Source organism: Theropithecus gelada, chromosome 1 (genome assembly GCF_003255815.1).
Source record: "Theropithecus gelada isolate Dixy chromosome 1, Tgel_1.0, whole genome shotgun sequence".
In the NCBI taxonomy this organism is placed as follows: Eukaryota; Metazoa; Chordata; class Mammalia; order Primates; family Cercopithecidae; genus Theropithecus; species Theropithecus gelada.
Window position 1 is genome coordinate 209,991,412 of NC_037668.1, and position 21,011 is coordinate 210,012,422.

General features: G+C 35.1%; 1 protein-coding gene across 1 annotated transcript in view; it reads right to left on the minus strand.

The window, feature by feature from the left end:
• Positions 1-384: 384 nt before the first annotated feature.
• Positions 385-21,011, minus strand: part of ERO1B (endoplasmic reticulum oxidoreductase 1 beta) — a 67,455-nt gene continuing 46,828 nt past the window's right edge. Inside the window, exons 9-16 of the mRNA XM_025385376.1 lie at positions 18,084-18,095; positions 15,107-15,133; positions 11,471-11,563; positions 11,096-11,342; positions 9,900-9,969; positions 6,711-6,797; positions 5,620-5,753; positions 385-3,384 (exon numbers count right to left, since the gene is read on the minus strand). Coding sequence (XP_025241161.1) covers positions 3,324-3,384; positions 5,620-5,753; positions 6,711-6,797; positions 9,900-9,969; positions 11,096-11,342; positions 11,471-11,563; positions 15,107-15,133; positions 18,084-18,095 — 731 coding nt within the window. The 3' untranslated portion in view covers positions 385-3,323. The remainder of the gene's footprint in view (positions 3,385-5,619; positions 5,754-6,710; positions 6,798-9,899; positions 9,970-11,095; positions 11,343-11,470; positions 11,564-15,106; positions 15,134-18,083; positions 18,096-21,011) is intronic.

The window sequence follows — 21,011 nt, forward strand, 5'->3', positions numbered from 1 at the left end:
CAACTGAATGGTAAAAGGCCAACTTACAAAACATCACAAAGTTTCTAGAATCAGTCTTTCTCGTCTCAAATTCTTGCTACACAACCTAGAATTTGTGATTATGGACAGGTTACTTAGCCTTTTTTGTCCTCAGTCTTCTCACTTACAAAACAGAGAAGTAATTGTACCTACCTACTAGTGCTGTTGTGAAGATCAACGGTGTATTTATTTAAACCCAAACTATGCATGTAAAAGCCCTTCACAGAGTGCCAGCCAATGCTTGCCATTATAAGAAACAACCTCAGACTACTGATAAATACATCTCCCTTCTCCGCAGGTTACAATCAAGTCCTCATGCCATAAAAGGAAACACTTAAAATAGGGGGAAAAACAAGACAGAAAAGATTGCAGAAACATGTACTTTAATTCACATTTTCTAGATTATGGTGGGTACAACAGTAAATTATTTGGAATTCTGTTCAAAAATCAAAGCTTCCCCTGTAGATATTACTTAAAATACAGTACACAAGATTTGTGTGTGTTTTGTTTTTGTTTTTTTTACCAAATAATTTCCATGATACCATGTACCTAATCTGCGTATTTTGGTGAGTAGCTATGGTTTCTGCCGGTACCTCAGTTTGCAAACTACTGAGAGGTTTACTGTGAACTGTTCCCAAATTTTCAGCTGAAGGCAATGCTGATGAAGATCAAAATAGGTGTCCTTTCTTAATTGTGGCACATAGGCAAAGTTGAAAAATATGGCATAGAGTTTCATATACATACAGAGAATAAAAATAATCGAATAATTCACAATGTTAAAAATGTCAAAACGTTTTGACTTATCAAATTTTAAAACTGTGGAGTCTATTACTATTCTGTCTGATCCTCCTCATAATCTAAGAATCAAAACAGGAGAAACATTCAAAGTTTACCAATTTTAATATATAGTTTGTCTAACTTACATAGATGCCACTTAAGTAAATAAACTTATGCCATTGAAGGAAGGAATATTTTCCTTTTCTTCATTTTCATTACTTCATCAGCAGGTACAATCATTTCTGTCAGTTATATTATCAAGTGCTGAGTTTTTAAATTAGGTGATGAGATAAAGACAAAATGCCAAGAGCACCAGCAAAGCATTTTCACAATGCAGACAGTACTCTAGTATAATATCACTTTACAACAAAAGATGTGAATTGGAAAAACAGTTTATATCACAAGAACCATAAAATGTCACAATCATTTAAGAAATAAAACACATACACAAAAATGTAGGCTGCCCCCTACAATCTAATTTATGATAAAATAAAGTTAATCAAAATGAATTTCAGCCTAAGAATACTTCATTTATTTTCTTAGTTGTGAAAAAATTAGTTAAGAACCTTAAAAAGAACTTTCTACTCTAACTAGATCTTTTAATTTCCTAGAACATTCTCTAATATACTAGTTTTCCTAAGCTTGAAACAAATCACAGTACAGAAAAAAATAAATAAATGGACATGAGCAAGGATTTTCTCTAGTAAACAGTTTAAATAATAGCCTTTAACTGAGGGAAGGGTGAAATAACACTATCAAAAAGTTCTTTATAGTTAATAAACAAAGTGCAAATTTTTCACATCTTAAAACTCTGAATGAATACTAAGAATAATTCTTACTAATTTACTAAATTAATTGGATAGTCACTTTTTAGACAGTTTGCCTTAAGGCCCCCCCCCCGCATCATACAATACTTGTATCCCTCAAGAAAAAGTAGAGGAGGCTCCAATCAAGTCAGCCTTTTAAACAACTTAACAAAAAATATCACCACCATCAATAACAAAACCCCAAATTTATAACGGTTTGAAATTAGGTGAGAAAATAAATAACTCTGAGACCTTAATGCCCCCGCCACATCCCACCGAGAGATGGCTAAGTATTTTTAAGAGGGGTGAGCCAAGCCAACTAAATACAATTTTTTAGATGTCACCAAATCATCAATGAACACATTTCAGACTTTGGCAGGATAAAATATGGATTTAAGAGCACTTATTCTTTAATTCAGAAAAGACTAAAGAGTCTAAGGAAAAACTCTATATCTTGTACCTACATTACTTCTACACAGATGCAACTTTCCAAATTGTATCTGCTGACATTTTTAAAAAATCAAGATTTTAAATACTGTTTAAAGATTTTAAATCCCAGATTTAGAAAATGACAGTTTAGGACTTAAGAGTCCTCTGTTGCTACGAATCACAGAAAGTACCGATTACATACAGTGAAAAGAAAAGGTGAGGGGAGAGGAAGCTTAAAGGAGGGTTGACCTAATCTACCTTTTTATATATTCTGTCAGGGAAAAGCACACTGAGTTTGAGGATTGCATAGACTATTCTAAAATAAATCCTTTAAAAATGCTTACTTTAAGTGAAAATAGCAACTTTTGTGTATATAATATTTTCAGTTGGCATTATAAATTCATATAATCCCATTTAAATTTTATCAAGAAGTAATCTGTTAAATATTTCTGCAATGTTTTCTTTCTAAAAGTAACTGACAATTTCCAAAATGTCTTTGTCCCTAAAATTTCTAGGGGCAAAGAAAAGCAAAATCAAAAGGAGTTCTAAGTAAAAGAACACTCTTGGGCCAGCCCATTACACACATGAAATCTGGCTGGGTAGCATAGGGGCGAGGTCTTGTTCACCTTTATCAAAGCAGGTCCTTTAGACTGGAAACAGCAACAATAACAGCAACTAAAAACTGCAACTAAAAACCAGTGGAATTGAAGTCCTGGGGAATCTTAAGGAGTTTCTGTAACTATGTATTGAAAGGGCCATTCATCATGGTGACAGTTCCAGATTCTAGAAATATTATAGTATTTCTTTATATTATAGAAAGTGACACACACAGAGTGAGGCAAGAGTAAAAACACATTAAAAAGCATTGATAATTTTTTATCACTGACACCAGCCCTAAGCAACATTTGTTCCCTAGTTCTCCTTTTCCGTATCAGACTGTGAACAGTGTTATTAGAATGCAGACATAGCCATCTAAAGTTTGACAACTGGAAATAAAGGATAATAGAATAAAAACAAAACCAATTCTAAGAAAAATAGAATTTTCAGCACATGAAAACACATGAAATTAAACACAGAATTAGTATAACTTACATGTTTTAAAAGTATATACTTCATTTATAAATATCTCTAGTTGATAATTAAGAATCATAAATATTCAAGTGAGCATTTAAATTTTCTATTTAAGAGTTCAGAATTCTTGAAGTCAGACTAGTCTCTTTCTGCTGAATGTCCATAATTAAAAGGCTTTCCACAGTCACTTTATGTCTCTAGTTAGACACATAAAAGCCTTTATTACCTACTGTGTTGTAATAAGACTTTAAAATTCTGTAAGTCTCTTATACTTGTAGAAAGCCTGTAGAAGAAAGAAAAAGCATATTAGTAAAGTTAACATGATGCATACATATTTCAAATTATTGATATTGTTACATAAGCTATCATTTGAAAGCAAAATCTAAAATAAAAACCACCAAACACTGAAGCTTCCATGTTTCAATGAGTATTCTCATTAAGATTGGTTTAGAAGGGGCAAAGGAAGCCTGTTACTTCATACTATCTGCAGACACAAGATTAATAATGGGAACAGTGATATGAATAATTCTTAATAAAGAATCTCAAATCATTTACGATTGGTCTAATAAATTTATTTTGCACATTTCTCTTCGAATGATTGCTCTTTACTCAACGTTGCCCAAACACACTAATTTGTCTTATGTTATCAGCTCCCTAAGGGTAGAGACTCTTACTCTGTCTCCTGTTGAGTCTCTCTCCTGTGCCCCATACCCACGGATGCTTATAGTATTCAATAAATGATTACTGACTGATCAAATGAAGTGCTTCTCAGAACAGGCCAAAAAGTGAAACTCAGGGATGGGAAATACAAAAAAGTAATTCTAAAAGCTCAATTATCCCTATGGACAATTCAGGGGTGATAGAAGAAAAGTCTTTAACTATTTGATAGAAGAAAAGTTATTCCTTAATCACTTAGGAAGACAGGCAATGTTCTAAGCCCATCACATATATGATCTCACTATCAGGAAACAAACTAGGAAAGCAGTGATTTGCCTGAGTTCATACACTACTAAAGAGCAGGCCAGGATTCCAGAACTTTAGGACCCCTGATTCTGAGTCCATTACTCTGGGGAACAATAAAAGGTAATAAGCTCTAGATATAGAACTAAAACAAGAAAGGCTGCATTTGTGAGTATTTTTTATGAGACTGAAAGAAATTTTCAATTGTTTTGAAATTCTCAATTGTTTTCATCTTTCTCAACTTGGACTTAAGAGATGCTTAAATTATTTACAATAATTTTCAATTTATTTAAATTTCATTCAGTATCTCCTGTGTTATCTTTCTACAGGGCTCATAAGTGGACTGAATTTTTTATGAAATGCCAGTTCGTGGATAGTCTATATCTATCCTGTGCCTGAAATCTCAACCTACATAGTCATCTTTAAATACAGGGAAGCAACAGGTGAAATCCTTGCTATTGAGATGGGAAATGGCCAGGCACAGTGGCTTACGCCTGTAATCCCAGCACTTTGGGAGGCCAAGACAGGAGAATCACTTGAAGCCAGGTGTTTGAGACCAGACCGAACAACAAAGTGAGACCCCATCTCTACAAAATTTTTTCTTAATTAGTCAGGCACAATAGCATGTGTCTGTAGTCCCAGCCACTTGGGAAGCGCAGGTGGAAGGAACGCCTGACCCCAGGATTTGGACGCTGCAGTGAGCCATGATCGCACCACTGCATTCCAGCCTGGATGACAGGGGAAGACCCTCATTTCTTTAAAAAAAAAAAAAAAAAAAAGCGGGGGGACATATAATAAATCTGTTTTTAATTTAACTGCTTCTTTTTAACTTAAAACACATGTTAAGAAAAACAAGAAATAATCTGTGTATTACTTAGTCCCCTATTTTTTTTTTTTAAATTCTTCCTCAAGTTGACTTTTTTCTCTTTTTCCCCAAGGAAGCACAGTATTATTTTCTGTGATTCTTTTCCTTCTGTTCTGTATTCCTCAGTTGGCATTACATGTATCTCTGCCGGCAAATTCAAATTATTTTTTAAACCACTGGTGGTATAAACAAGCAAGCAAATTATATGTCTGAATATAGAAGTAAATCATGTAGAAATGAGTGAAAGAAAAATGACCTCTGAGCTTCAGAAATAAAGAGCATACTGCAGGAAAGAGGTAAGAGAAGAACAAAATAGTAATGAAAATTTAAGAAAAATAAGAAGCAGATGAAGCTTTTAATTTTCTTTTATCATCTTCTCAATCACACATTCCTTACTCCTGCTATTGTAGTTGAACAAGTGATAGCCAAGTAAAAAGAATATTAGAAGAATATCTTCCTCACAAAATTAAGGCGGCAAACGGAAAAACACTGGCAGTTGGAAATTCAGTTTTTCCTGTGACCTGCAGAGAAACTGGCTTGTCAGCATTAAGGCCTCTTGAAGTTAGTGCAGGTACAATACAAATTTTTTTTTTGTCAGCAAAACAAACCCTACTTTTAGCAGAGAAGATTATCTTTGCAGTTTGTTGAAACCCAATGGGAAATCAAAAATCTTCAACACATAATAGTTCTTACCTTCCAAAAGCATTTAAAAGAGCAACTATTTCCTGTCGGGTGAGCTGGAATCCTTTAGATGGACTATTCTCTGGCAGCTTTTGGATTTCTTTTTCAGAGAATAATATCTTCAGGGCAGTTCCTAAACCCTGAGTCTAAAGAAAATACCAATAAACTCATAATTAACTTTATATAATAATAACTAGTATAAAGGCTTAAAGGAATATATAGCCACTGTTATGACAGTTAGAAAATTCATATGAACTGAGCTTTTCACAAAAATGTTACTATAGTTTCTACTTTCTCACAGGTTATGCATATGATAAACATATCTGAGCTGTTAAGGAAACCTGAATAGTCTAACACTTAATTGAATACATATCATACTATTCCAAATTATTAAAATGCCTTTTTTAACCTTGAAAATACATTAGGATTACAATGTTCAATTTGTAACCATAAAGGATTTTTTACAGCTTTTAGCAATTCAAAACTCAGAGATTAATGATACCTACACTTAATAATTTCTCAATTATTAGCACAAAAAAAAGACATTTGATTTCAGTGTAGCCTCCCTCCATTGTAATAATTCTGTCGCTTAATTTCCTATGAATTATCAGCTTTGTAAGAAAGAGAGAAAATATTCACCAATCCTTTGACACTGGCTTACACAGAGTAACAGACCTGTCATATGGAGCTTTCCTATTGTCACTAAGTGACCTTCTTTTGCTCATTTAAACAAATTCAATGACCAAGACTTGATATTTCAATCTTTTTATATAATTACATTTTACCTTTCTATATACATATGTAAAATACAAATATACTCGGTTCGTAATGACCACCAACTTCACAAATGAATCTGGTATCATACCAATAGAAACACAGACACAATAAAACTAAAATCACTAAAGAATAATATGAGAAATATCCTTTCACATACATGTAACACGTATACCTTAATAAATTTCATCAACAGAAAAAACACTTTGGATCTGCCTATTTCTAAATTCTAATTCAATGAACAATGAGGACATTTTAATAAAGAGCTTGCACTCAGTGGAAAAAATAAAGGTTAGCAATGGCTTCAAAAGAGAAGACAGTACATGTACCTGTAATTTTCCCCATAATCTGCATTTGTCACATCCAACACAGTCCATTATACGGGAGATATTCTTGAAATGTAATCGGAATTCCTCCTAGCAAGCAGAAAATTTTTCAGTCTAATTAGACTTTTAAAATTGAACTGCGTTTGGCTAAATGATAAGTTTTGATGCTTATTAATAAAGCAGTTGTGTTTTTCATTTGAGAAGGAGTTTTGCTTTGTCGCCCAGGCTAGAGTGCAGTGGAGCAATCTTGGCTCACTGCAACCTCCACCTCCCAGGTTCAAGGGATTCTCCTGCCTCAGCCTCCCAAGTAGCTCAGATTACAGGCACATGCCACCATGTCCAGCTAATTTCTGTATTTTTAGTAGAGACGGGGTTTTGCCATGTTGGCCAGACTGGTCTTGAACTCCTGACCTCAAATGATCCACCCACCTCGACCTCCCAAAGTGCTAAGATTATGGTGTGAGCCACCATACCCAACCTGAGTTGTGTTTTGCAACAGTAAAGAAAAATATTTGAACTTATATAACATGGCACATAAAATACTGACATCAATGGAAATTACAAAATTCATTCTGCATATTAATTCAATAAACTTCACTTAGGAGCTACTTTATGCAAAGCACCAAAATATGCACTATGGGAGACACAAAAGTAAATAATACATGGTCTTTACTTTTAAGGAACTTAATTGCTGCTTCCATTTGTTATCTATATACAACCAACAATAAATATGTCTAGTGTATGTTTCACTTATTTTTGATTCTTTGCTTTGTGTAAGCCTATATCAGAAAGCTAGTCCTAGAACAATAATCAATTTTTGTATCACTCCTTAGTACCATACTATGTATGTTTGTCATGGTTGCTGAATCAACATGAATGATAACAGGCCTGTGTGACACATATGGTCCCACAGTCCTCTATGTTTGCCAATGCAGTTTTTATGGAGATGCTTGCTGGATCCCTCTATTTTGCTGTAATAGTTTCCTACACTAGCCAGGCATGGTGGCTCACACCTGTAATCCCAGCACTGTGGGAGGCCAAGGTAGGTGGATCACTTGAGGTCAAAAGTTCGAGACCAGCCTAAATAACACAGTGAAACCTCATGTCTACTAAAAATACAAAATTAGCCAGGTGTGGTGGCATATGCCTGTAATCCCAGCTACTTGGGAGGCTGAGGCAGAAGGATAGCTTGAACCCGGGAGGCAGAGGTTGCAGAGAGCCAAGATCGCACCACTGCACTCTAGCCTGGGCAACAAGAGTGAAATTCTGTCTCAAAAAAGTTTCCTACACTGGGGAAATTCTCCTGCCTGTAAGCATTTGTGTGCAATATGCCTTTAAGGTTGGTCTCACCTTATCTGCGGATAAGATTGGTTAAGAGAAAATTTCCTCATTTGTTTCACATGGCAACTGTAGAAAATAAAAATCATTTTATTGCATTGAGGGAACTATTTTATTGCATGAAGCTGGAGGCAAGTAGCCTGAAAACTCTGGCTACCACAAGCCCTGACTAGCTGCCAAAGGGTTGAAAGGAATCAATACCTTTGCAAAGAAAGACAATATAAATGGAACACAAAAACTCCTGTGCTGGTCATATTCTCATGTAATATAAGTTCTTTGCGGCAGATGGAAAATGGACATAGGTTCTCCTTCATACATTCTTGACAAACAGCAAACACAATCCCAGCATTGTGTAGTTAAAAACTTGTTGTGAGACTCTTAGGCTTTGCTTATCTCACTTTCCTCATCTACAAAAACATCCATAATTATAGTTGCCCTATTACACAAGATCATTCTGAAGATTAAAAGTAGAACATATGTGTCGATACTTAGAAAACAGGAAGCATTATAAAAATTCATTATAAAATGAATTATAAAATTCATTATAAATTAAAAATTCATTATAAAAATGAATTAACATATTAAATACCAAAATGGCAATATACCTCTAAAACAACTGTAAAATAAAACAATCTTCCAACACTAAAATATAGTTGTGACTAAATTACTTATTTCAGAAATACCAGGAAAGTCTCACCAATGGAGAATCACTCAGTATTGATTTATTGGTTCCTATAGTACATCCACATCTAAAACATCTTGGGGTCAAATGTGTTTTAGAATTCAGTAGTTTTGAAATTTTAGAAATACAATACATGTACTATATATTATGAAACATCTCACCAGAGTGTGAGGAAACACCCTGCAGTCAAATCCATTAATGTTTCTGTAGCAAAATATAAAAAATTCATACCAAGCAGAATTTGAAAAACAAAAAACCCCACAAAACTATGAGTATCTGCTATATTCTTACATCAGTTTAGGTCAGGTTTTGCTAAAAAATTACCTTGTACTAAACATAAGAAAATGTTTCAGTTTTTGAAACTACCCGGATTTCAGAAGTGCATGTAAATGACTGTGAAGCTGTACTCAAGGATCATTTGTGGCCAGGTATGGTGGCTCGTGCCTGTAATCCTAGGTACTTGGGAGGCTGAGGCGGGAAGACAGCTTGAGGCCAGGAGTTTGAGACCAGCCTGGGCAACATAGCGAGACCCCGTCTCAAAAAATAAATTTAAAACTAAAAAAAAAAAAAAAAAAGAGTATTTGCCAATTTCAAATACTTTTATAAACATTTTAAGGGTACAATGTGTTTCCTAATGTACTTTAAGCAAATGAAAATAAAGAACACCTAACATAAAGTTTGGTAATGTTCCGAAAACATTCTCCTTTTGATATCACAGGTTAACAGGTAGTTTTTACCTTTTAAGTTAGTCCAAAGGGACAACAACATAATAGTTTCAAAAACTGTAACATTCTATAAAATAAACTTTAGAAAAATATGTTATTTATTGCCCTCAAAGTGGCTAAAAGCTCATGGTATTTTGAAAGCTGCATCAAAACAACAATATACACTGATTTTAAATAAAGAAAACTTTCCCTCGACTAGTATCTTTTAAAAAGACATTTATAAAGGTGTTATAGGACATACTAATGACCAACGATTCACTAAGCAGTTGGTCAATAGGAACTGAGAAAGAAATATGGAAAAGGCTTTTTGTACCATTTGTGGTAAAATCCAATCAGACCAACTTTGACAAGCTGGAAAACTGGAAAATAAAATAGTTTAGATGAACAGCGTTAAAACATAACCAGCAAGCTGCTCCTAACCCCATGTCCCAGTCAAGAACTTTTTACCTTTAGTGACTTGGCCCCTTTTTTGTCACCTGCAAACATGGATTTCTCATCAAAGTGCATGGGAAAGGACCTGATAAAATGATAGTATTGTAATAAGTTACACATGAAAAATCCACGTACTCTGTATCAGAAATCTGATAAAATTTTCTATCCTTACAAATATTTAAAATTCATTATTTACTCTGATTTAAGGCTTGGTAATGTAGAAAAGTGACAAACAGTTCACACATAAACTATTTCATAAAAGACTAAAGCAAGACACAGATGGCTGTTAAATTTGGTAATACTGTAATGTTTTAAATAAATGACATAATCTAAAAAATTAACTGAAAACAATCTATGTAAAAAATAGGCAATATTCTCTTAATATTCTTTAAAAATTTAATATATAATTTACTTTAAACACTTCTTAATCTTTCTCCTCCATGCTTATTTTAAAAACCAGTAAACTTGAGTTTTCTTGACCAAGTGTTTTGTTTAAAAGGTTATATTCTAGAAGGTAAGGCCAATGTTTCCTTACATATCCACCCCAATGCAAACACACGTATAGTATCACCTAAATTTAAATATAGTAACTAGAGGCCAGGCACGATGGCTCACGCTTCTAATCTCAGTACTTTGGGAGGCAGAGGAGGGTGGATCACTTGAGGCCAGGAGCTTGAGACCAGCCTGTTCAACATGGTGAAACCCCATCTCTACTAAATACAAAAATTAGCTGGGTGTGATGGCACATACCTGTAATCTCAGTTACTCAGGAGGCTGAGGCACAAGAATTGCTTGAACCTGGGAGGCAGAGGCTGCAGTGAGCCAAGATCGTGCCACTGCACTCCAGCCAGGGCAACAGAGCAAGCCTCTGTCTCAAAAATAAGTAAGTAAATAAAGTGACTAGAAGAATACAAAATTGGTAGAAAGACCATTAAAGTAGCACTAAATTTTGATACTACATAAAATTTAGTGATATTTTAAAGCACTATTCTCAAGTGTGAAAATTTCTAGAAAAAAAAAACAGCCTTATTGATGCTTTTTCATCAACATTTTCAGAAATATTTTTAAATTCTGTTGTTCTATTGATCACTTTCCTTTTCTGTTCTACATCTCCCCTTGCTTAACTGTTAGGAGTCAGTTTTTGTGCTTTAAGTGCTACCTCATTTGAATACAGAGAGGAGAATTTCAAATCACGGATAGTCAATTCTTACTTTGTATCTTGAAAGATATTCAGTAGAAGAGTTTTTGTGTCAGCATCTTCTTCTGCATTTCCAGTGTAAAGATCGACAATTGAGCGCTCAAAATATGGAGCCACCTTTGACAAAGCTCGAAGCTCAATCAAGTATAAAAAGTAAAGATTCTTGAGCCTTCTCGGACCTTCTCCCTTGGTTTCCACAGGGTCAAAGCGGCGTTTGAATTCTTTAATATTAGGTCCCCAACTGGGCTTACCCCAGGTTTCTAAAGAGAAAGAGAAATACATTACATTATTTTAGTAAATAGGATTTTTTTTCTGCTCTAAAGAATATGTATTTCTTCCAATAATTTTTACACTGATAGAAGGCAAAATCACTTAAAAATATGATTACCTTCCAAAAGATAATTTGCGCATAGATGTAAATTGATGCTAGCATGAAGTCCTGATATGAGCTTATAGAAGACTCTTTTCTCCAGACACAAACCTATTCAGAAAAATATTGAAAAAGAAATCACACCTATTTAGATATCAGAAATATTGACTCAAGGAGGTTTAGTATGTAAGCTTATTTTTGATTGAAGAACATTATAATAAATCAAGGAATAATATAAAACTGATTAGATCAAGATTTTTTCAATAGAAGGCAAAATAAGATTTTGGCTTCAGAATGAAGTTAACTGAATATGATGAGAACTTAATGCTGAAAAAAGCAGAAAAGTTTGAGCAACTGGGAGTCAAAACACTATGGATAAAGTTGGCAAGTTCCCATGTTACTCGGATAGCAACAGCACAGGTTTTCTTGTTGTTTAGGCTAAGAACTTACTAAAGCAAATGTAATTATAAAGTCACTGCTGGATTTTTCCCCCCTTCCTTATATGTGTTATTTGCTAGCAGAGAAATAAGGGTTTTATTAACCTTCTGCCCTGGAATTGTCTAATTTTTTAACCATACGTTCTACTTGTAAGGAGCTGAAACTTGGAAAACAGAAATCCAGAAATTTCAACTAATTAAAAAAAAATACATGTTGACTATTTACTGCTTGGGTGGAATCATATCAGTGGAGTACAGGAATAGAACAGAACGTTATTTGATGGAGCCTTAAGCCACACGGGCTTTTTTGCTGAGAACTTAAGAGGTCAAGAGAGCCGGTCATCCTATCCTAACCCCTGCTCCCATTTTAAAAGATCTTCTCTCATAATAGGAGGAATGCACATTGTGAATGTATTTAATGCCACTAAACAATAAACTTAAAAATGATTAAGATGGTAAATTCTATGTTATATATACCTCACCACAATAAAAAATGTTCTTTAGAAAAGTAATATTCTTTACAGGAAATTTTTAAAATAAAAATGCAGAAAATTTTAAGAAGTCACTGGATACAGGGCCATTTGCTTTTCCCTCCTTCATCCAACAGGTTTTTAACACTTTCCCCATTCAGGGAAATGGGCTTTAACAGTGGAAAGTAAAATAGTATCATTTATATGCTGGGGGATTTTTTTTTTAATATAAGAGTATTTATGTGGTTTTGTGTCTATTAAAATTTTTTAGCAATTCACTCTTTCTGTCCTATCACAGATGATTCTGAAGCACATGGCCTCTAATTGGAAAAAAATAATTCTTTTGAGATCTCGTTCCCTAATTGGGAATTCTTGCTAGAATATTCAAATTGTCATGGATGGGGACCAAAAGAAATTAAATTTTATTTTGTAGCTTCCTCCCTAAAAGTATATGGCAATTTTGAATGTTTATGATAACAATGGATACAAACAATATATTTAATACAACATTAAGTACTAACTTCTCTTCTACTAAAACTTTTCATCAAATCTATTATCAAGTAACAAAATATCAGATATGAAGTTCACTTTGTTTTCTTCCCAACCTCTCTCTCTAAGCGGTGCTTATGTCCAATAAAATGGATAAAGATTAGAGAAGGGACAGTGAGCAAAGGAAAACTCATGAAAATCCATATGCCTACAAACCAGGACCTGGAAAACTGGGAGGCAGTTATAATTTGCAAAGCCCACAAAGCCCTACACTGAAATGAGGCAGAGGATAAGTGAGGGGAGAGAAATAGAAATGTATTTCCACAAACTGTGAAAAACAGGTAACTTCAACCATATTAATAAAAAATAATGCACCAACTAAGTGCACCCAGACACACAACACACAGCAGGAAATTGCTGGAGAGCTTCTCCTGGCCTACATACAGTCTGTGCCAGGCTGCAGGGTATCTTTAATTACGGAGGTCCAGGCAAAAGCCTTCTCAATCTCACTCTGAAGTAACATCTGCAGAAGCTGACTTACCAAGGCAGAATCCACCAACTTCTAACAACATAGAGCAATTCAGTTACACAACTTAGAAAATGGTTCTCTTCTTCCTCTTTTTGATTTAATTTCATTAAAATTCATTTTCAGCACCTGAACTCTCAGAAAGGTGCTGCATTTACTGTAACAGTAACATTGGGCATTTGGACATGGATTCGTGGTTTCCAAAGGAACCTTTACAGACATCATCTACACTCACGGTGTAAGTTAGTAGGATTGCTATTGCTCCTCTCCACACTCCAGATGACGAAACTGAATCTCTGAAAAGACTGAGTCAGTTGCCTATGAGGGAAGGCTCTTTGGAACCACGGATCAATATTCAGGTACTCCCAACAGTAAGACTGGAAGAATGGTTGATACAGTATACATAGAATCCAACATTGTTTCTAAATTTCATTCTCATTACTAACACTCAGAGTCTCTGACTACCTCTTCTAGCCTAAATGCTACTTTCCACAATTTGTATCTTTAGAGTAGAGCTTATTAAACAAAGCTAAACATCTTCTACATAAGTGATTTTCTCATATAATTCCTAACAGAATTTGCACATCAATAATGTTCACCTTAATAATGGCCAATGTATGCACATAGTTCATTGCAAACAAAGAAATAGGCCAGGTGTGGTGGCTCACACCTGTTATCCCAGCACTTTGGGAGGCTGAGGTGGGCAGATCACTTGAGGCCTGGAGTTCAAACCAGCCTGGCCAACACGGCAAAACTCTACTGAAAATACAAAAATTAGCCAAGTGTGGTGCCAGGTGCCTGTAATCCCAGCTATTTGGGAGGCTGAGGCATGAGAATCACTTGAACCTGGGAAGCAGAGGTTGCAGTGAGCCGAGATGGTGCCACTGCACTCCAGCCTGGGCGACAGCGAGACTCTGACTCAAAAAAAAAAAAAAAAAAAAAAAAAGAAGTAATATTCATAAGATAACATGACCAAATGACATGCATAAAATAGAATTAGTTTTACTCCATAGTACTCCTAAAAGGTTATGGCTATGAAATATCAATTTTCCTATGTCATTCAACTTGCTTATCTGTTACTAATATATTTTAATTTTTAATTTCATAAACTAATGGCAATTTGGTAAGGTAAATTTTTAAAAGCATTATATATCCAATTATTAACCTAAGTTATTAAAATCCTACAACATTTCACCTTTCCATTAATAGCATTTGATATTTACAACACTGGAAGTACAAGAATGTAAAAGCATATAATACATCAGGATCTATATTGCTTTATCTTTTAATTAGACAAGGTTAGACTATATTAACATGGCAAACATGTTTTGAACCTTTTGAATTCATATTTATCTTCCATTAATTTTATATATAAAAAGTACTTCCTTCCAAAAGGAATGTCTCCACTTTTAAAATATTTGGCATTACTTGTTATTAGAGAAGTAGCTTGAATGAACATTATATACAGAACAGAAATAAGATTACGGAAACAGTTATGAAAACCTGATGACACTATTTGGCCTGTGTATTTATATAAACCTGGTTTTTAGCTGAGCACTATCTTCAAAATTTTCACATAATTTTATCCCAATATGTTAACCTAAAACACATTTTTTTCAAACACTGTGAAAATTAGTTGACTAGGTAATAAAATCCTAGACCTTACAAAAATATGCTAAATAAATCAGTATTTTTTACAAAAAATCCAATAAATTTAGAACAGACTGTTTACCTTCTAGCCATGTGTAGAATGATTCTCCTGAGAAAGAAAGAAAAGTGGATTAAAATATTATATGGTCATTTATAAAGTAGAATAAATTAGGTTTATAAAATATTTCTGCAGGCTGCAGGGCATGGTGGCTCATGCCTGTAATACTAGCACTTTGGGAGGCCGAGGTGGGCAGATCACTTGAGGACAGGAGTTCAAGACCAGCCTGGCCAACATGGCGAAACCCCATCTCTACTAAAAATACAAAAAATTAGCTGAGTATGGTGGTGCAGGCCTGTAATCCCAGCTACTAGGGAGGCTGAGGCAGGAGAATTGCTTGGACCCAGGAGGCTAAGGTTGCAGTGAGCCGAGATCATACCACTGCCCTCCAGCTTGGACGACAGAGTGAGACCCTGTCTCAAAAAAAAAAATAAATAAAAAATAAAAATGACAGATTAAGTAATCTCTCTAAAATGTCTACTGCTTCAGGTAAAATAGAAAAACAGTCATATGGTTCTAGGAAATAAAGCCTACCAATAATTTAAGTAACTTTAAGTGAGTGTTTTTATAAATATTTTGACTATTAAATTTTTTAAGAAAACATTTCAGTCAAAATATTATGAGCTGGGGACAGTGGCTTGGACCTGTAGTTCCAGTTAACTCAGAAGGTTGAGGGGGAAGGATTGCTTGAGCCCAGGAGTTTGGATCCAACCTGGGCAACATAGCGAGATCCTGCCTCTTTAAAAAAAAAAAAAAGTATATAAATCTTATTCATTGAAGGTGTAAATATCTGAAAACATGGAACAAACATTTTAACAATCTCAAATTTGCTTTTCTTAACAACCATAGTGCTTTTTAAATATTCCAAAAAAACAGTGAATTATAATTAACACAAACATCAAACTATTGATTATTCCACTTTTCCTAATCCAATAAAACTAAGAATATTTCCTTAATTTTCTTTCTTTTTTTTTTTTTTTTCCGAGATGGAGTCTCGCTCTGTCACCCAGGCTGGAGTGCAGTGGTGCAATCTTGGCTCACTGCAACCTCCACCTCCCGGGTTCACGCCATTCTCCTGTCTCAGCCTCCTGAGAACCTGGGATTACAGGCGCCCGCCACCACGCCTGGCTAATTTTTTTGTATTTTTAGTAGAGATTGGGTTTCACCGTGTTAGCCAGGATGGTCTCGATCTGCTGACCTCGTGATCCGCCCGCCTCGGCCTCCCAAAGTGCTGGGATTACAGGCATGAGCCACCGCACCCCGCCGAATATTTCCTCAATTTTCTAAGACTAATAAGGTTTTAAGGGGCAGCTAAGAAAATCTCTTAATTTTCGATATAATTCTTCAGGAAAGTTAATACTAATATAACACAGAAGGGCTTGACTAATCTGTGTACTAAATGCTGAAGAACATTCCTGGGGTTGGGGAGATGCTGGTCAAGGGGTACAAAATTTCAGTTAAAGAAAAGGGGTAAGTTCAAGAGATTTATTGTAAAACATGGTGGCTGTAGTTAATTACGATGTACTGTATTCTTGAAAATTGTTGTGATTTAAAGTGTTTAGGCCAAAAAAATGGTAAGTATGTGAGCTAATTAGCTCAATATACCCATTCCACAATGTATACATATTTCAAAACATGTTAAACATGATAAAAATATATAATTTTTATTTGTCAACTTAAAAGAAAAAGAACTATTCCTGGCCCTATAACCTTCTTCAGAGTGGGGGAAAAAGAAAGAAAAGAGAGCAGTCAATAAGGATCAAAATTGTTAATGCACTTCCTGAGTTACCTATTCTGTTTTTTTTTTTTTAAATTGAGAACGATAGAAATTATAGAAAAACCGAACACTCAGATGAGCTGAGTAAGGAGTCTAGGGATAAATTAGATGGTGGGGAATTACTTTGCTTACTGAGAGTCTTCATATTTTGCACAACAATGAAAACATCTAGCAAATTAATTCATTCAACATATAGTAAGGATCACTTATCATTATATCACTTGTGATTCAGAAAACCTCAGTGCCAACAGGAAAAGTCTAGTACCCAACGTACTAAAAAATATAACATATGGCCTCTATCAATCTAACTTAAACTACCACTGTATAGTCTTACCTACCGCTAAAAAGGGTCTCTTTACTGTCTCCCCAAACATGCTTGACTTTCTCAACTCCCAGCTTCATGCTGTTTCCTCCAACATGTACTATCCAATTCTATGGATCTAAATGTGTCCCATTATTCAAAATTCACCTCAAATGCTACCTCCTCCAGTAAGCTTTCCCACATCTCTCCCGTGAGATACGATCTCTTTCTCCTCTAAGGAGCTATATATCATCTACCGTTTGTACCAGGTATGGAGTATTTTTTTACCTCATTACCATTGTTTATGTACAGTGCTTATCTTTCCTACTATCCTATATATCCTTAGCTCCTAGAGGGAAAGCACCATGTTTTAAATACTTTCCTACCCTGGACAATGCCCATCAGTGCCCCTGAACACAGACAGGTAAACATTCAGTTTAAATAATTATTTTGGCTATTTTGGGGGTATCTTTTAACCAGCATTTATTCAGTAATCAATTGTTTATAAACTGCTCGTCATCAAATTAAGTATTATATTGATACCTGAGATTAGAAATTTCAAAGTCAATAAGAAAATAAAGAGGTCACAAGACAAATTATCTGGTAAAACTACCTTAATTCTTTCTCCCCACTCCTCAGAACATATTCAAGTAAATTATATAATAACCAGAAAATGGGGAACTTGTAATGTGAACTGATTTACAAACTAAGCATTTAGGAAAAATGGTCTTTTTTTTTTTTTAACATAGGATAACTTTATATATATAAAATAATCTTTTTTTTTTGGTCACTATTCATTAGTAGTTATTTTCTTAGAAAATAGGAATACTTTCTTTTGAATTACATAAAGGAAAAATCAAATTCTGATTGTTAAAAAAATTTCCTCCACACTTGAAGCAAACACAAACATGAGTTTTGCTCACCATCATCTTCGCCTAAAAGAGAGAATAATAGAAAAAAATTTAGAAAATGTCTTACATAGCTCAGATCCCAATACTATTTTTTGAGATTAAAACTGTTAAACTATTAATTATATTACGAACCTTGGTCACTGAGTAGACATCCTGCAAATGAGTCTCTTAATCAGAATATAGGCCAAAGAGTGTAAGATTTGCACATTTTGGCCAGGCGCAGTGGCTCACGCCTGTGATCCCAGCACTTTGGGAGGCCGAGGCGGGTGGATCACCTGAGGTCAGAAGTTCAAGACCAGCCTGGCCAACATGTGAAACCCCGTCTCTACTAAAAATACAAAAATTAGCCAGCTATGGCGGCATGCACCTGTAATCTCAGCTACTTGGGAGGCTGAGGCAGGAAAATCACTTGAACCCAGGAGACGGAGGTTTCAGTGAGCCAAGATCGTGCCATTGTGTTCCAGCCTGGGCAACAAGAGCAAAACTCCAACTAAAAAAAATAAAGAAAGAAAGAAGCCTGGGCATGGTGGTTCAGGCTTGTAATCCCAGCACTTTGGGAGGACCAAGGGGTCAGGAGTTCAAGATCAGGTTGGCCAAGATGGTGAAACCCCATCTCTCCTAAAAATACAAAAAATTAGCCAGGCGTGGTGATGGGCGCCTTGTAATCCCAGCTACTCGGAGGCTGAGGCAGAGAACTGCTTGAACCCAGGAGGCAGAGGTTGCAATGAGCCAAGATCACACTACTGCACTCCAGCGTGGGTAACAGAGCGCAACTCTGTCTCAATAAAAGAAAAGAAAAAAAAAGATTTGCACGTTTTAAAATACAATAAATAATAAAATATCAGAAAGCAGCTAAAAAGTCATTAAGACCACTATTTTCAATAATTAATTACTATATAAAGTTGCTCCTTTAATCATTATGCACACAATCCTCTCCGAACACTCCTGTTTCCATCCTGGAATATTTTTCTCTTTTAAATTACTGCTCCTCAGCAGAGATAGGCCTTAATGACAGTACATCCCAAACTGTAATCAGTGAAACCCTTGGGCAAGGTGCTGCTTCCGGGAGGCCGAGAGGTGGGGAAGAGGCCAGAGGCTGGGCTCTAGGGCTACACGGCAGCTCTGCCTATCAGCTTTATTATGTGGGTTCTGAAGCGAGATTTCATTTTTGGACAAAAGTTCCTATTGCTCAAAACCTGTTAGAAAATAGTTGTATAAGCCTACGGGTTATGACTCAGAAACGTGGAAGAAAGAGTTAAGAAGATTAAAGAACTATTAATCAACCAATTTCAATGGAGATAGCATGTAAATAGCATGAGCAAGAGCTATTAATTACTACATAGAGTACTCCTATAACAGCTAGGAACCATTCTCTTTACCTAGTCTTGTCTTCTTTCATATTTCATTTTTCTTCTTGTCTCCTCTTCCCTTCCTCTTTTTCTATGTAGTAGTTTCCTGTTTCTCATCTTTCCAGCATAAAATGTTATGTCTCCGATATATCACTAACATGCAAGTGAAGTGTTTCTTAGGACTTGATGGTTTTCTTAAGTGAAAAATTGTATTTTCTGCTTTAAAAGTATTAAGTGGCTGTAGCAAAGGTCTGGAAGAACACCTTTCAAACTCTGTACTATGGAATAGAAGAGCTTTCCCTTTTCACTTTATGTAACTATTATATTGCTTCAATTTTTTACAAAATGTTGTGGAATTAAAACCTTTAAGTTGAAAACAGAAAAGTTGTGAAGCAAAAGTAGTAAAAGAGACAAAGGATAAGAAGCCAGGCACATCTTTTTCAGGACCAACTTCCTTCTCCAGGCAGTTTCAATGTGAATTTGGGGAAAACGAGTATTTGCCACATTGTGATAGAGTGAGCATGAAAAAGCAGTCTATGCAGTCAACCCTTCCAAGTCTATTTGGTTCTCAGAAAGGTCTAAAGATACAAATTTAGATCAGGAAATCAAATTTCTTAAAACACTCCCAGTCTAAAGGAAACACTGGAATGGAGGTCAATTACAGAGCTGCTCCCAGGGTTTGGCTCCTCATTGAGAACAGAATGAGGATGTACCCACTGATGACAGTAAAGCTGTTCTATTGAAATATAATGCCAGACACAGGTGTTAACTTAAAATGTTTCTAATAGACACATTTTTAAAATTCAAAAGTATACATACACTACAACAAAAATATGTTACATGACACATAGGTTGTAGTAGTCTTACCACTTACCAAAACAATAAGGTTCTGTCCAACACCAATACAATTTTTACATCTAAATAAGCTAAGATTAAATAAAATTTAAAATTCAGTTTCACACTAGCCAAATTTTGTGTTCAACAGTCCCATATGGAAACTGGTTACTTTATTGGACAGTACAGATATAGAGCACTGCTAAAGGCAGCCTACGTTTCTCATTTTTCCTACTCAAAGTGTGGCACATGAGTCGGCACCTGAGGCAGTACCTGGGAGCATGTTAGACTGTTGGGCCTCATACAAGATCTACAGAATCAGAACCTGCGTGTTACCAAGGCTCCTAGGTGATTTGTACGCATGCTGAAGTCTTAGAAGCAGTTACGAGACATTGGCTGTCAAACTTGGTTGCATACTGGAACCATCTGGAGAGTTTAAAAAATACCAATGCGTGCTGTTCTCATTCCAAGGATTCTGACTTAATTAGTATAGTGTAGGGCCTGAGCATCCAGATTTTTCAAGAAGTCCCCAGGAAATCTTTGATATATATTTCTTACTCACATATTTTAATTATTTTACATAAACTTCCTAGTTCAGGGTCTGGCACAGAGCAGGCACAAAATAAATGACAGTAATTATGTAAAACAACATGCCTAGAAATCTCAAGACTTGACTATGAATTAATCTTATACTTTTTGTTCATCATTCAAATTAAACAAAATATAAAAATGAAAGCTTTTTCAATATAAAGTTTAG